Here is a 14,043-nt window from a genome sequence, read left to right as displayed (position 1 = left end):
TAAGGGAACTGCACACAATCTATATATTTCACGACTGCAATTTACTGTCAATGCCTGACTCATTTAATGAAAGCATAAGCCATAACTGTCTTCTAATGCTACTAAAATTTGACAACATGACATGTTTTAAAACATTTATCTGTCAGCAAATACACGATGTTACCAAATGCTTCTCTCACAGTGGTTCCCAAATGCACACAGACTCACAGTGTGATTCTAGATAAACAACACTATCCCTAGCAGATTACCAAAACTCATTCACTACAGTGGAAGTGATAAGGGAACTGCACACAATCTTCATATTTCAGGAGTGCACTTTTGAGTCAAAGCCTGACTCATTTAATCAAAGCATAAGCAAAGACTGGCTTCTAATACTACTAAAACTTGACAACATGACCGGTTTTAAAACAGTTATCTGTCACCAAATACACGATGTTACCAAATGCTTCTCTCACAATCCTTACCCAAATGCACACTCACAGTGTGATTTTGGACAATCAACACCATCCTAGGAGTTTACCAAAACTCATTCACTAGACTAGAAGAGTTAATGGTACTGAACACAATCTACATATTTAAGTACAGCACATCAGTGTCAAAGCATGACTCATTTAATCAACGCATAAGCAAAGACTGGATTCTAATGCTACTAAAACTTCACAACATGACAGGTTTTATAAAAGTTATCTGTCAGCAAATACATGATGTCAACAAATACTTCTCTCACACTGATCCCAAATACACACTAACTCACACTGTGATTCTAGACATGCACCACTATCCCTAGGAGTTTACCAAAACTCATTCACTACAATGAAAGTGGTAAGGGAACTACACACAATCTACATATTTCAGGACAGCACTTTTCTGTCAAAGCCTGACTCATTTAATCAAATCATAAGCCATAACTGGCTTCTAATGCTACTAAAACTTCACAACATGACAAGTTAAAACATTTATCTGTCAGCAAATACACGATATTACCAAATGCTTCTCTCACAGTGGTTCCCAAATGCACACAGACTCACTGTGTGATTGTAGACAAACAACACTATCCCTTGCACTATACCAAAACACATTTCTTCATCTAGAAGTAGTACTACATTTTAGTATAGAAACATAACATAACTCATTTCACAAATTCATAAACAATGACTGGTTTCTAATTCTACCAAAATATAAAAACAGCACAGTTATCTTTCTACCAACACATGAAAAACACAAATGCTTATCACAGAATGGTTTCCACATGCACACACACTGTCAATAAGATTGTAAAGAAAAAAAGTACTCCCTACACTTTAGCAGGAGAAATACATTAGTCTGATTAAAATCAAAATAGTCTACATACATCCCCTCACAGTTAAAAAAAACTCATCTTTCAAGTTCTTTTGTAGATTTAAAAGTATATCAATCACTCACCATATTTTCTTTTACAGAATCTCTGCACTGTGCACCTCTCAGCAAAAGCAAAGAATGGAAAAGTTTCCCTTTCATTTTCCACACATATACATGTAAACATCAAATCATAATCCTTCACACATAAACTCAAAAGCAAACACATTTCTATTGGTTAAACATTTCAACCCTTTCCAACTGAAATACATTTCAACCCTTCCCCCAATCTGCCTTCTGCCTATTACCATAGAAACAGGTCATGGAACACTGCACTGAGCTCAAAGGTCACAAGTTTAGCACACAATGTTCCTACACAGGAAGTGTGCTTGACTTTTCAACATATCAGCTTATCATATATAATGTTCCTTACAATCTGTTTTTGTTAACCAATAACAATCATACCTTTAAAAAACAGAAATATACACCCTACCTTTCAGTGTAGAAAGTTGTCATACAACCAATAATTTCTTGTCGTTTTTCAAAAAACGTTGCCGTTGATCCGCGCACCTACTGCGAGAGAATCTGTGCATCCAACGCGATAGGATGCGCGCATCGTGCGCGCATTTCGCCGTATTTTTTTTTTTTAAAAAGGGGGCCCCAGAGGTTCCTTCTGGGACCCCCTTAGCACCTCTAGAGGGTCAGAGTATTTCCACTCTGCCCCCTTTATATGTTTTACACACTTTTTCCCCTTGCTTCTTCAGCCTCGCTTCTACCGAGGCAGAAAATGGCCGCCAACAGTTCCTGGTTTCGAATGTAGAGAGACACTTGACAGCCGATTAGCATTCAGCACTCGATCGGGAGGGTGCACGCTTGGTTCGGGGAGGGCGCGCTTACGGTGCGGGTACGGTCCGCGGATCCTCCGAGGCCATAGATATATATGTACTTTTAACTCTAATTTTCTCAGGAACCACTGAACAGATTCACACCATATATGCAAAAGGCACGAGTCCAAACTGGGGACTACCTTTTTGCCAAATTTGGTGTCAATCCGTTCAGCGGTTCGGGCTGTAGCTGCGACAACAGATCCTATGGGAAATTGAATGGGGGAAACGCGTTTTGAGACCCCCCTTTTTTCTCGGCCCCCGCTTGACGGATCACCGCAAAACTTTCAGGGTAGGAGCGGAGCGGAGCTGACCAAAAGTTTTGAAAATTTTGCAAGGATTCGTCAACCAGCGCCAGACTTATTGGGAATAGAAAGTTGCGGATTTCCTATGGAAAATAGGTCCTAACTATAACTACTTACTGGCGACCACCAGTAGGGAATATATATATATATATATATATATATATATATATATATATATATATATATAGTATTTAACAAAGTTCAACATACGCCGCACCTCGCATCCTGGGTGCAACTCACCTCAGTGGTGAGCCGCATACAACAACCACTCAAACTCCTGCAATCGTGTGGACAGTAACTGGTGCACTCGGGGAAAGTAAATTAATTTATTAAGCTAAATCACAAAGTACTGACAGACGCGTTTCAGCTCGACACCTTTTTCAATGTCAGTTTTGTCCACATTTCAAACGACATTTAAACATTAGAGGAATACGTCACACATAGAATTTCATGGAAAGCGATGATGTTCGAAGTGTACTGCAATCTATTGCTGCAATACGGTGGGCATCTTACAATATATTAAGTTAGATAATAATTCATCATGATGTGCGCCAGTCTTGTACAATGTACAAAGAACATCATCAAAATCAACAGTACGAATAATTTGTTCATAAAAACCAACGAAATATGTGTGATGTCATGTGATCACTGCCTTCAAACGGAGGTACTGGAATCAATATGGGCATTTAATTGGAACTACTTTCATTGTAGTATTGGTCATGTGACTTCTATCTATTGTAGATCACCAGATTGTAACTTAATCTGAAGTCAACCATGTATGTTCTCATCCAGATGTGTAATTAAAACATCGCCCATTTTTCAATCTCGGTACTGTGCAATCAAGCCCTGAATGGGCCAAGGGGGGAATGGGGCTTCTTCCTATGGATAGTGGACAACTGTCAATTATCAACTAACAAAATGGAGAGAACAGAAATCAGAGAAAGAAATAAGGGAAGGAAGAAAGGAAAGAAAGAAAGAAAGAAAGAAAGAAAGAAAGAAAGAAAGAAAGAAAGAAAGAAAGAAAGAAAGAAAGAAAGAAAGAAAGAAAGAAAGAAAGAAAGAAAGAAAGAGACAGTTGACCGCTTCAACTTGTGTCCCATGTGCCCACTCACCATACCCAAGGGCAGATGGGGATCCTAAAAACAAGCGGGTGAATGAACATAGAGTTATGCGAGCACAGTGTTGCTAATGTAACACTGAACCACTGAGGTGAGCTAGCACTGCTTCTATATGTAAAAGTGTGCTGGAGCTGATGACAGCTCATTGGTTGTTTTTGTTTTTGTTTAACGTCCTCATTCCATTTGGGGACATCAGGAGGAGAGATGGCCCATTCCTCCCTTGCTTTTGGCCAAGACAAGGTCTGCTCTGTAAAATCCTCCCTTCTGGCTAGGGCAAAGTTGGATGTAAGCAATTTGCCCCAACTTAGATCTTGGGCAAAGCAAGAGGGGTAGGTAGTACTTACCCAAGCACAACTGGGAAAGAGTAGTGTGGTTTAGTATCTAGCTACCCCATGCATGTATGCAGTTTGAAGGGTTGGAGTAGGTTCCCCAATTCTCACCCCTGGGCAAAGGGGGAGGGGGTATAATTTTTCATTCCCTTCATCCTTGAGCAAGGCAACAGAAGTTTAGTGTAAAACCCCCTCCCACACTTTGCCAATGCAGGTGGTAAAGTGGACACACACCAGGGCAGCAGTATCTATCCCACAATAAGATAATACTGTCCTCTTGCCCTTGGGTAAGGTAGGATGATATTTACTGCATACACTGGTCCACGTGGCAAGGCTGGGATGAGAATGAATGAATTCACCCATCCTTAGGCAAGACAAGACAAGCCAGGTGGGTTGGGGGAAAAGCCACATTACTGGCAGAGAGCAGGCTTGCTTGCTCGTAATCGTGCCTGGCAGCGAGTAGGCATACAAGCATTGACTCTCTTGCTTGCTGCTTGCTTTTTCTTTTTTCCTCCTAATATTTCTGACCATGGGGAGGAAAAGGCACGTGAGTGTCTAGTTCTCATTCACAGATTGTTGTGAATCACTTAGTTTGCACACAATTTAATAAATATACTTACTTTCCCCAGGCACATTTTGTCTTGTATCTCGAAAACGACTGAACAGATTTTCACCAAACCAATAAATATCACAAATGGAAAGGCCACTGCGCCATAAAAAATGTGCTAACCATTGTTGAGCAGTTTCTGAGCTTCATACTCAGAGATATCTGCTAAGGGAAACCTCGTTTTTTAGAAACAGAAAAACTGTTGTGGGAACCCTCTTAGAACTTTTGAAGCATTGGATCGATTTACACCTAACTTGGAATGCTCATAGGTTAGCTGGTAAGCAATTTTCTCCATGTTTGGTGCAGACAGGGGAAGGAGGCATAAAGTTATAAATGGTACAAAAATCGAATTTCCTGTGAAGTGAGATGCTGCTTTGGACAACTTCTACACATATATTGAGAGTATCTAGATGGTAGTACATCACTGTAACACTTCTACCATTCATTTAGAGACACTAACATTCAAATGCTAGTACTCTGACAAGAGACAACCAAGATCGAAGTTACATATTGCTATAAAATATTGTGTTACGTTTAACAGATTGTCATGGCCATGTATGGTTGTTGGTTGCTTGCACAATGGTTTCTTATCTGTAGGAGGCTTCTGAGAAATGAGAGCTTGATTAATGAATTGTTGGGGGGTCTCTGTAGTCCAGACCTTTTTAAAATATGAATAGTTTTTATTTTGAATTGTACCATATTGAGTACAGAATAGGAAGCTTGTCTTTTATACTGTGTGTTGGTTTCGCATCTAAGGGCCTGATTACGATGTCGGGCGTACCACCACCGACAGGCCATCGGTGGCGGTCTGCCTGACGTCCAGGGTATCGGTCCGGTTGCTGGATTACAAATCTGGTGGTCAGAGCGATTTGGGCGAGGGGAAAGACCGCTGCCTCTGACAGGCTCAAGGAGCTATCTGGGAGCAATCGTAGCCTAATCTCTACAATGGAGGCGGTTCCTGCGAAGGCTTCGCCAAACGGATTAAGATGTCAGTTTCCGACAGCCTTTTCATGGTGGTCCCACCGCTATGAAAAGACTGTCAAAAAGAGACTTTTGAAGCCCCCAGCAAGGCGCCTGTCTCCGGTGGGCCACTGCTAGGGGGCCAGGGGAGCATATATGGTACCCCCCAAAAAAACATGCACTGTGTGCACCATGGTGCCTGGCACACGGTGAATCGATATTATCAAAATGCTTTTTACTATTGCGGCTTGTGCAGCGGCCCTGTTCCTGGACCACTGCACAAGCCGGAATAGTAAAAAGCATTTTCCGACCGCCTGCACGGCGGTTGTATTGTAATTGGGCTGTCTGGACCGCTGACACATTGTCGGACTGTCTCGTGCCCGAAATGATGGTGGTTAGATGCCCGCCGCTCCGTAATCATAAGGAGGCCCTAAGTTTTTAGACTCATTTTAAGGGATAGCTTAGATTTTTCATCTTTAGCCCAAATCTTCCATATATGCTGTTGTCATTGAAAAAAGACTTTTGTAAGCCAGTGCATCTCTACGAATGTCAGTTTACCTCACTAGCAATTTGCATATTATGCACAGCTTCAATTTCCAGGGATTTCTTTGAAATACTCTGCTAGCTATACTGAACACTTGGATTTGTGCATGCACATCAGAAAATAACACACAGCCGCAAAGTAGTTCCTGTTAGTTGGCACTTCAGGGAGGTCGCAAGATGTAGAGTGGCCTAGTGAAGTGTTCGGCAGTATTTAGATGTTACTGCTCAGTGAATTTGCCGATGATAACTGAAATGTTAATTATTAGAAAACCCCTAACTTTTCTTGCATTTTCGCCTACGAACAATTACCAAATAGATGAAAACACTTTTAGTCACATTGGTTGTTTTTTTCCCCAGAAAAAGACCAAATTGAAGACACACTAGGAACAAGTAAACAACAACTAGTTGATGCGCTGAAGACTAATCCCACCCTGGGTCAGGAACTGCGAGCCATTTTGGAACAGGGATTGAACGAAAAATTGCAGTCTCTGGGAATTCAAACTGTAAGTTATCAAATTTATTCTGTAGTGTCCTGGTCACATATTTTTATGTTCATGCATAATTTTTTTGCGTGGGCAAACCCAGTTGTGTTGCTGCAGACATTCATATGCTAAACCTTTATGGGGTTTAAGGGTTTGCAATTTCATTGCTTGTCTTTACTCGAAATCAAGTTGCTGTTCTACAAATCTTTCCTTGGCCTTTTGTCTATTGATTTCCAGGGTTAAGAGTTACTCATAAAGCAGCGTCTCGACAATGCTTAAGATGTGAGTCTTAAGGAAGTGGGACTGAAGGTAAAACAAACTCATAGTAAGCACAGTGGGGCAGATTTATGACGACTGGCGCATCCCTGCATATCAGCAGGGATGCGCCAGTTATTATGCGCCACAGCTGCGCCACCATGGATGCGCCGCATTTATAATGCGGCGCACCATGGGGCAAAAACGGCACAGATGCGTGACGCATCTGTGCCGAAAAGTGGCGCATTGCTGGAGTTGCGTCGCAAGCGCGACGCAGCTCCAGCAATGATCTGGGGGGCCCTATCTGTACAATGCTGCGTCAATCCTTACGCCTGCTTCAAGCAGGCGCAGGGTTTTGACGCAGCATGGGCCTAAAAGTGACTGAGTGAAATCTTGTAGATTTCACTCAGCCACTTTTAGGAGGCGTTCCTGCGCCGGAACGCCCCCACCTGCCCTGGAACGCCTACATGTGGCGCAGGGCTTTACAACGTGACGCATCTGGGAGATGCGTCACATTTGTAAATACCCCGCACCATGGCGCAGGATTTGCGCCGCTGCTGCGTCACAAAAGTGACGCAACGGCGGCGTAAATGAGGCGCAAGTGCAACATAAATCTGCCCCAGTGATTTTATACAAACCATTTACTTTAAAAGATCTTGATAGAGTGGCCTGTCTCTGGATCAAGAATATACACTTTGGATCAGAAGCCCAAATTGGACATGGAAGAAAAGCCCAATGACTATACTCACCTGCATCTGTATTTCACATATTTTGCCCTGGGGTCACATTTCTTGTGAAAAGGAGTGCTGGCCTAGACACCTGAAGAATATGAAGAAAGTGTAAGAAGGACTTATAATTCAAGAGTCACTGGTGCATGTAACGTGTCCCACGCTCTGTGTTCCACTGAATTTCGTGCTTGAATTATTTTACATCGTTAGGTTGGGTGTCATGGGTATGAAAATATTACAGCAGTATGGCAAAAGGCACTCGTTTAGTAAGGTTCTTTTTACAGCCTATCAACGACCCAGCAGAAAACACCTCATCAGAACCAACACTTACTCCGAAAACATTACAGCTTCTTGACTATTTTGTCTTTATTTTCCACAAAGGTGTCCCGCCTTGTTTTTGTCCTGATGAATCCTCAGAAATGACCCTAGAGGTGAAAACATCGCCAACACTATGACACTGAGACTAGGCCGTTTTTACCCATTGTTAGGCCGAGCTGAGGATGGTGATATTTGCTCTATCTAGCTCCACTATGCAGACGGGAGTTGTCTGTTTTTTGTGTTTATGGCCCCAATGTTTTTCAATTTGGTGTGATCACAGGGGGCACTAAGCACTTGGGGGCATATCAACAAGGGCTTTATCTCTGCTTTTTTGGCTTTAAAAGCCAAAAAAGCAGAGATAAAACTAGCACCCTATCAACAACAGGGTGCTAACACGCAAATTTGCATGTTAGCACCCTTTTACTCTACGCTTCCCCTTGCATCTCTAATGAGATGCAAAGGGGGCGTTCCAGAGTAAAATAATAGGAGAAATGTCGCTAAGCGACATTTCTCCTATTATCAAGAATGTCGCTAACCCTGTTAGAGACAAAAAAAGCAGCGCTAACCGCGGTTAACGCTGCTTTTTTACATCTGGTATTTTTCTGACTTAGCCATGATATCCTATGGAAGGAGGATATCATGGCTAAGTTTGCCTGTCCCTATCAACAAGGTAACGTGAGATTGTCGCTGGCTTTCCAGCGATAATCTCACGTTAGCCTGTTAGCGTGAGGATTTTTATCGCTAATGAGATAAGCGTTGCTAATAGCACGCTATCTCAGTGATCAAAATTCACGCTAGCCGGCGATAATTATCCTAGCGCTAAGTGCGCTCAGAGATCATTATCGCCGGTTGTTGTGGATATGCCCCTTGTTTTCTTTCATTTAGCTCCTTTTTATACTCATTTTCTTTGAATTTCATGAAATAAACAGGTTTTTTGGACTACAGGGAGCCTAGATTATTGAATTTCTAAACATTCATTATGTTTAGAAATTGGTTTGCTATTAACTATGCATTTGTATATTGAATGAATCCCTGGTGAAGCACTGTTCCTCATGTTCACAATAATCTAGGTTCCCCAAAGCATAATTGGTTGCTCTTGTGCTTTAAAAGGTCAGGAAGACAACGGTGCTGGAAAGTGAATTATGTGGGCCAATCTCACCCGCACTGCCCCCTGGCAGCCAACTTCACATGGGCTTGGCAGAAACTCGAAAAGTTTTGGCGACAGACAATTAATTTAATGGGAGCTCATAGAGTTGCCTATCTGTCTGCAGCCACTTTTCTTTCCAATGCCGGCTAGTCATTTTGCTGAGAACAAAGGGGCATATCAACAAGGGCTTTATCTCTGCTTTTTTGGCTTTAAAAGCCAAAAAAGCAGAGATAAAACTAGCTCCCTATCAACAACAGGGTGCTAACACGCAAATTTGCATGTTAGCACCCTTTTACTCTACGTTTCCCCTTGCATCTCTAATGAGATGCAAAGGGGACGTTCCAGAGTAAAATAATAGGAGAAATGTCACTAAGTGACATTTCTCCTATTATCAAGAATATCGCTAACCCTGTTAGAGACAATAAAAGCAGCGCTAACCGCGGTTAACGCTGCTTTTTTACGTCTGCTAATTTTCAGACTTAGCCATGATATCCTATGGAAGGAGGATATCATGGCTAAGTTTGCCTGTCCCTATCAACAAGGTAACATGTGATTATCGCTGGGTTTCCAGCGATAATCTCACGTTAGCCTGTTAGCGTGTAGATTTTTATCACTATTGAGATAAGCGTTGCTAATAGCACGCTATCTCAGCGATAAAAATTCACGCTAGCCGGCGATAATTATTCTCACGCTAAGAGCGCTGAGCGATAATTATCGCCGGTTGTTGTTGATATGCCCCAAAGAGTGGCAGCGTCAGATGGGAACCTCATGCTGAACTCATCCCCCACCAGTGATTACAGCAACAGTGCCCAACATCATTATAGGCACGTAGATTGTGTATAAATCCCAATGGGTTTTCTCAACATGACCTAAATTGTAAATGATTAAAAAATAAAACATACATTAAGCCAAGGGTCTTGTTTTTCAAGGTCATGTTGGAAATGCTACTAGTCTAGAAGATGGTTCAGCGTCGGTAGGTGGTAGTGAAGGTTCCTCAGTGTTGGGGTGATGTGGTTGATTTTTTCATGACTTTGATGAGATGGACTACAATGTGTTGAACTTCCTTTCACAGGTGCCAGTGTATTGTTGGGGGGCATGGGTTACCCTTTTTGTCTGCCTTGAAAGGGACAAATGATGAATTGGTTGCACAGCGTTTTAATCTTATAGATTTTATACCTCTCACCAGCAAAGGCATACATCCACTAATGCTATATTACAGGCTTCCAATTGGCAAAACCTCCTCTGAACGGCAGCTGATCAGATTCCTCAGATTATTAGTTGCCTAAACAGTTATGAAGGATGATAAGTGTTGGCTCTTGCAAAGGACAAAGAGCAGAACTTTTGAGAGTGCAGAAATGCCAGTTATACTCACCAAATTGCTGCATTGTTTGAACTTATGAAAAGATGTATTTCAAAAGCTGGAGTTCAGTAAGCTCCATCTAAATTGCTTAAGGGAAAAAAGACTGTAAGGAGCAACTTGTACTGCTGTGTCTTTTTTACAGCAGCAGGTTCCATGTTCCCACCACTCCTCTTACAACAGCATGAGAGCCTGGTCAATATTGGTCCCCACACCTCAATGGGAATTGCCAGTTTTTAAAAATTTCCTGATATCCTGTGCCATGCCGATTCATTATTTCTGGAGCCCAGTCCCATTTCCATCATGCAACACATGCAATCATTTTTATTCCATAGTTTATTATGTACTTACATTTTATTACTGTACTCTGGGAAAGACAATTATACGAATCACTGCCACAATATTGTGGTAAACAATATCATTGACAAAAATATTGTGTCAAAAACATTGTTCACCAGAATATTGTGCTCCTATATTGATAACGGCAAGTACACAAATATCAGGAAAAAAATATTGTTGACACTAATATCGTCAGAAAATAGACACAAATATTGATTTTTAACAGAGAGTTTAAAATAGTAAATGTTAAATGTTTTAATATATACATTTAATATACTGTAAATTAAATATATTCCACTAATATTTAATACTATATATATAAAAATGTATACAAATTGTGTATTTTGGAGAATATATATTTTTTTAAAACACACAACTAAAAACATTTCCGTCATACAATACACTGATAATCTTAACCTCTTGCGTGCCCCGCCCTTTCCCCGCCCTGTGCCGGGCTTTCTATTAGCGGGCGGAGTTCATGACGAGATGGTCTCGTCATGGGCACAGCGCAACCGCGGCCCATGACGAGACCATCTCGTCATGGGCACTGAAGGGGTTAAAAAACAGTCACATGGCAGTACGTTTGCATTACAGGGACATTGTTTCATATTATTAGCTAGAATTCCAAATGAGCAAGTCTTTAGCAGCTTTACAATTAATGATGTGAAGATTTTAAGTGCAAGTGCTTCTTTGAAACGTTTAAAATCATGTGATCATAACAACCGGGAGAGGATGTAGCCTTAGGGCTAGAGCGGTCGACTTCGAAGTTGAGGAACCAGGTTCGAGTCTAAGCAACGATGCTAAACATTCTGTGGTTCTGGGCAAATCACTTAATCTCCCTGTGCCTAACAAAAATGAATGTGTCCTTGTGCAATGAAACTGGTGCTCATTTAAAGCACTCTGATACCCGATATCTTCGGGTTTAGTTCGCGCTATATAAAAGTCTAAATAAAAAAACAAACATGTAGCATTACAGTCAAATAAACAAACAAGGGGCAGTGCAATTAACACACTAAACAACTCTAATCATTGTTCATGTTGTCAGTTGTCAATTGCACTTAAGATAAAAACCTACATCTTGAATTAGGTGCTCAAATTACATACTCAAGCTTATTGTGTGCAATTTAGCTAAACTAAGCTGCAGTGAAAAATCAGCTTTAAAATGGCAATAACCCATTAACATATTAAACCCTTTTGCTTCCACATATGGCCTACAGCAAATATGTAGCTGCTCATGCTGGCCAGTATGTAGTTACAGGTATGACTTTTTAATACCCTTAATACTTGAAGGTATTGCTTAAAACCTAGATGAATACAAAATATTGCTTCTTGGCCTTGCAGAGGATGGGCAAAAAAACACAGAACATGGGAAACAATTTCTATAGTGTTCATATGACACATAGAGCAAATTCCATCTTCAGAAGCAACTCTGCCCCTTTTCCACTGGTTAGTGAAAGACCAAATTTCTGAAATATTAGAACGGAACTTTATGTACTGGGTCTTGGCCAGCTGAGGTTGGGGTGCATCCAAAAACTCTTCAAAATAGGGTCTGGGCTCAAGTTCCAAAAATTGAGCCAACAGTCTACTCAAACTGGAACTGCGGTGTAAACCAGAAATATCATAATCCCAAAAAGGGATTTCAATTGCATTCTGGTAGTCACATTTAAGGAGTGGGGATCAGTCCAAAATGTCCTGAGCCCCAATTTGGTAAGCAAAGATTCAACATGCCTGAAACAAGGGGGAACATGGCGGCCGGAAGCTAACAGTCGCGGTCGAGCCTCCTACGGCGTGTGATGGCGTCTGATGGTTAGCTCTGATCGGGGGCTATAGCGGCGTTTCCTGTGCGACCACGCTAGTCTTACCTTCGATTTTGCCCCGTTTGGCTCTTGTTCTTCTCCCCGTCCTTTCTCCCTTTGAAGACCGATGGTGCGCAACGAGGGCGCGTAAGAAGTGATCCCGAAGCCGTTGTTCCTCCGGCTAGTGGGCGCGGCGAAGGCTTGGAGGCGGCAGAGTCCCGGCTTCCAGTTCCGGGTTGGTCCGTGCGGAGCTCGCGTGTGCCGGACTGTCCCGGAGGAAAGGGAAGGCGTTGGGTCTGCATGAGAGGTCCAGCGGAACAGGTTTGGGGGCTGCAGGGGTGCTCCTGCGGGTGGGGGAGGAGGTGAGGCACCGGTGATCTTGAATTTGGGTCTGTTTGATTTATCTTTTGACTTGTCTGCTGGGGAGAGAGTGCTCTCACACAGGGAGGAACCTGCAGGGGTTTACGTGGACATCAAGGGGTCCTTTCCGCAAACTCCCTATAAAAACTTTATGGAGAAAACCCTGGGTGATCTTTACAGTACCTCCCGTCCTACAGTCTTCAAACCAAAGCCGGAACCTGTCATAAGCCGATACACCCTGCGCAACAGAGCCCCTACTCTCAAGCTGGATCTGACTGCCCCCCCCTCCGCCTCCTCCCTGATTACTGAGGTAAAAAAAACCTCTAAAACGAGTAAAGAGCGGGTTGCTCCGGAGAACACCCCACCCGGTAAAGGAAGGGGGAGGAAGAAAGCAAGAGGGGGTCTTTCCTCCTCCCTCAAAATTACACCATCTTTAAAAACCTATTATAAGGTGCTGTCTAACCCCACCTCAGATTTGGAGAGTAAAAAACCTACTATGGCCTCTGCCCCTGCCACTGCCACTGTTTCGTCTACTCTCGGCCTCCTAGAGAACTGTCAAGCTCCTACCTCCTCTGCTACCGGTGTGGTAGATGGGGTGGGAATGGCGGTCATCCACCCAACAGTAGAGCTATTCAATCGCTTCTCGGCTCTGGATGAACACGAAAGCCCATCTGGAGCTCCATCAGTAAATGAGAATGCGGATGCTCCACCTCCCGCATATGTGGCCCAGTCAGCTGGACTGTCTACGCCCTACCCTCCCACGATTGTGTCTCCTCCTGGCTCTCTGGCAGATATACTGCTAAGTTTAAAAGAAGACATCGGGAGAAGGTTTACTATCTCAGAATCCAATCAGGCCACTAATCAAGCTACATGTGCATTACTGGCTCAAAAAATTGAAGATGTTTCAGTCAGAACTGATGCCCTTGAGCTGGAGGTCCCAAAGATAAAGAGTGCTTTATACTCTTCTTCTGCCATTATCGACAAGTTGGCTAAGCAGAATAAAGAACTTAAGGAAGATATGGAGCGCTTGGAAAATCATTCTAGGAAAAACAACATCAGAATCCTAAATGTTCCTGAAGAAATCGACGGTTGCGATATCAAAAGCTTTGTAATTTCCCTCTTGAAGGAAACCATATTAAAAGATCTACCGGAGTTTGACCTGGCGTTTCACCTACAAAGG

At 42.5% G+C, this 14,043-nt stretch overlaps 1 protein-coding gene across 1 annotated transcript in view; it reads left to right on the top strand.

Annotated features, from left to right (window-relative positions):
• Positions 1–14,043, top strand: part of LOC146805332 (cilium assembly protein DZIP1-like) — a 1,720,714-nt gene that overhangs the window by 1,289,096 nt on the left and 417,575 nt on the right. Inside the window, exon 15 of the mRNA XM_085622543.1 lies at positions 6,439–6,584. Coding sequence (XP_085478669.1) covers positions 6,439–6,584 — 146 coding nt within the window. The remainder of the gene's footprint in view (positions 1–6,438; positions 6,585–14,043) is intronic.

Source organism: Triturus cristatus, chromosome 8 (genome assembly GCF_964204655.1).
Source record: "Triturus cristatus chromosome 8, aTriCri1.1, whole genome shotgun sequence".
In the NCBI taxonomy this organism is placed as follows: Eukaryota; Metazoa; Chordata; class Amphibia; order Caudata; family Salamandridae; genus Triturus; species Triturus cristatus.
The sequence above is the reverse complement of the archived record's forward strand: the minus strand, read 5'-3'. Positions and strand labels throughout refer to the sequence as shown.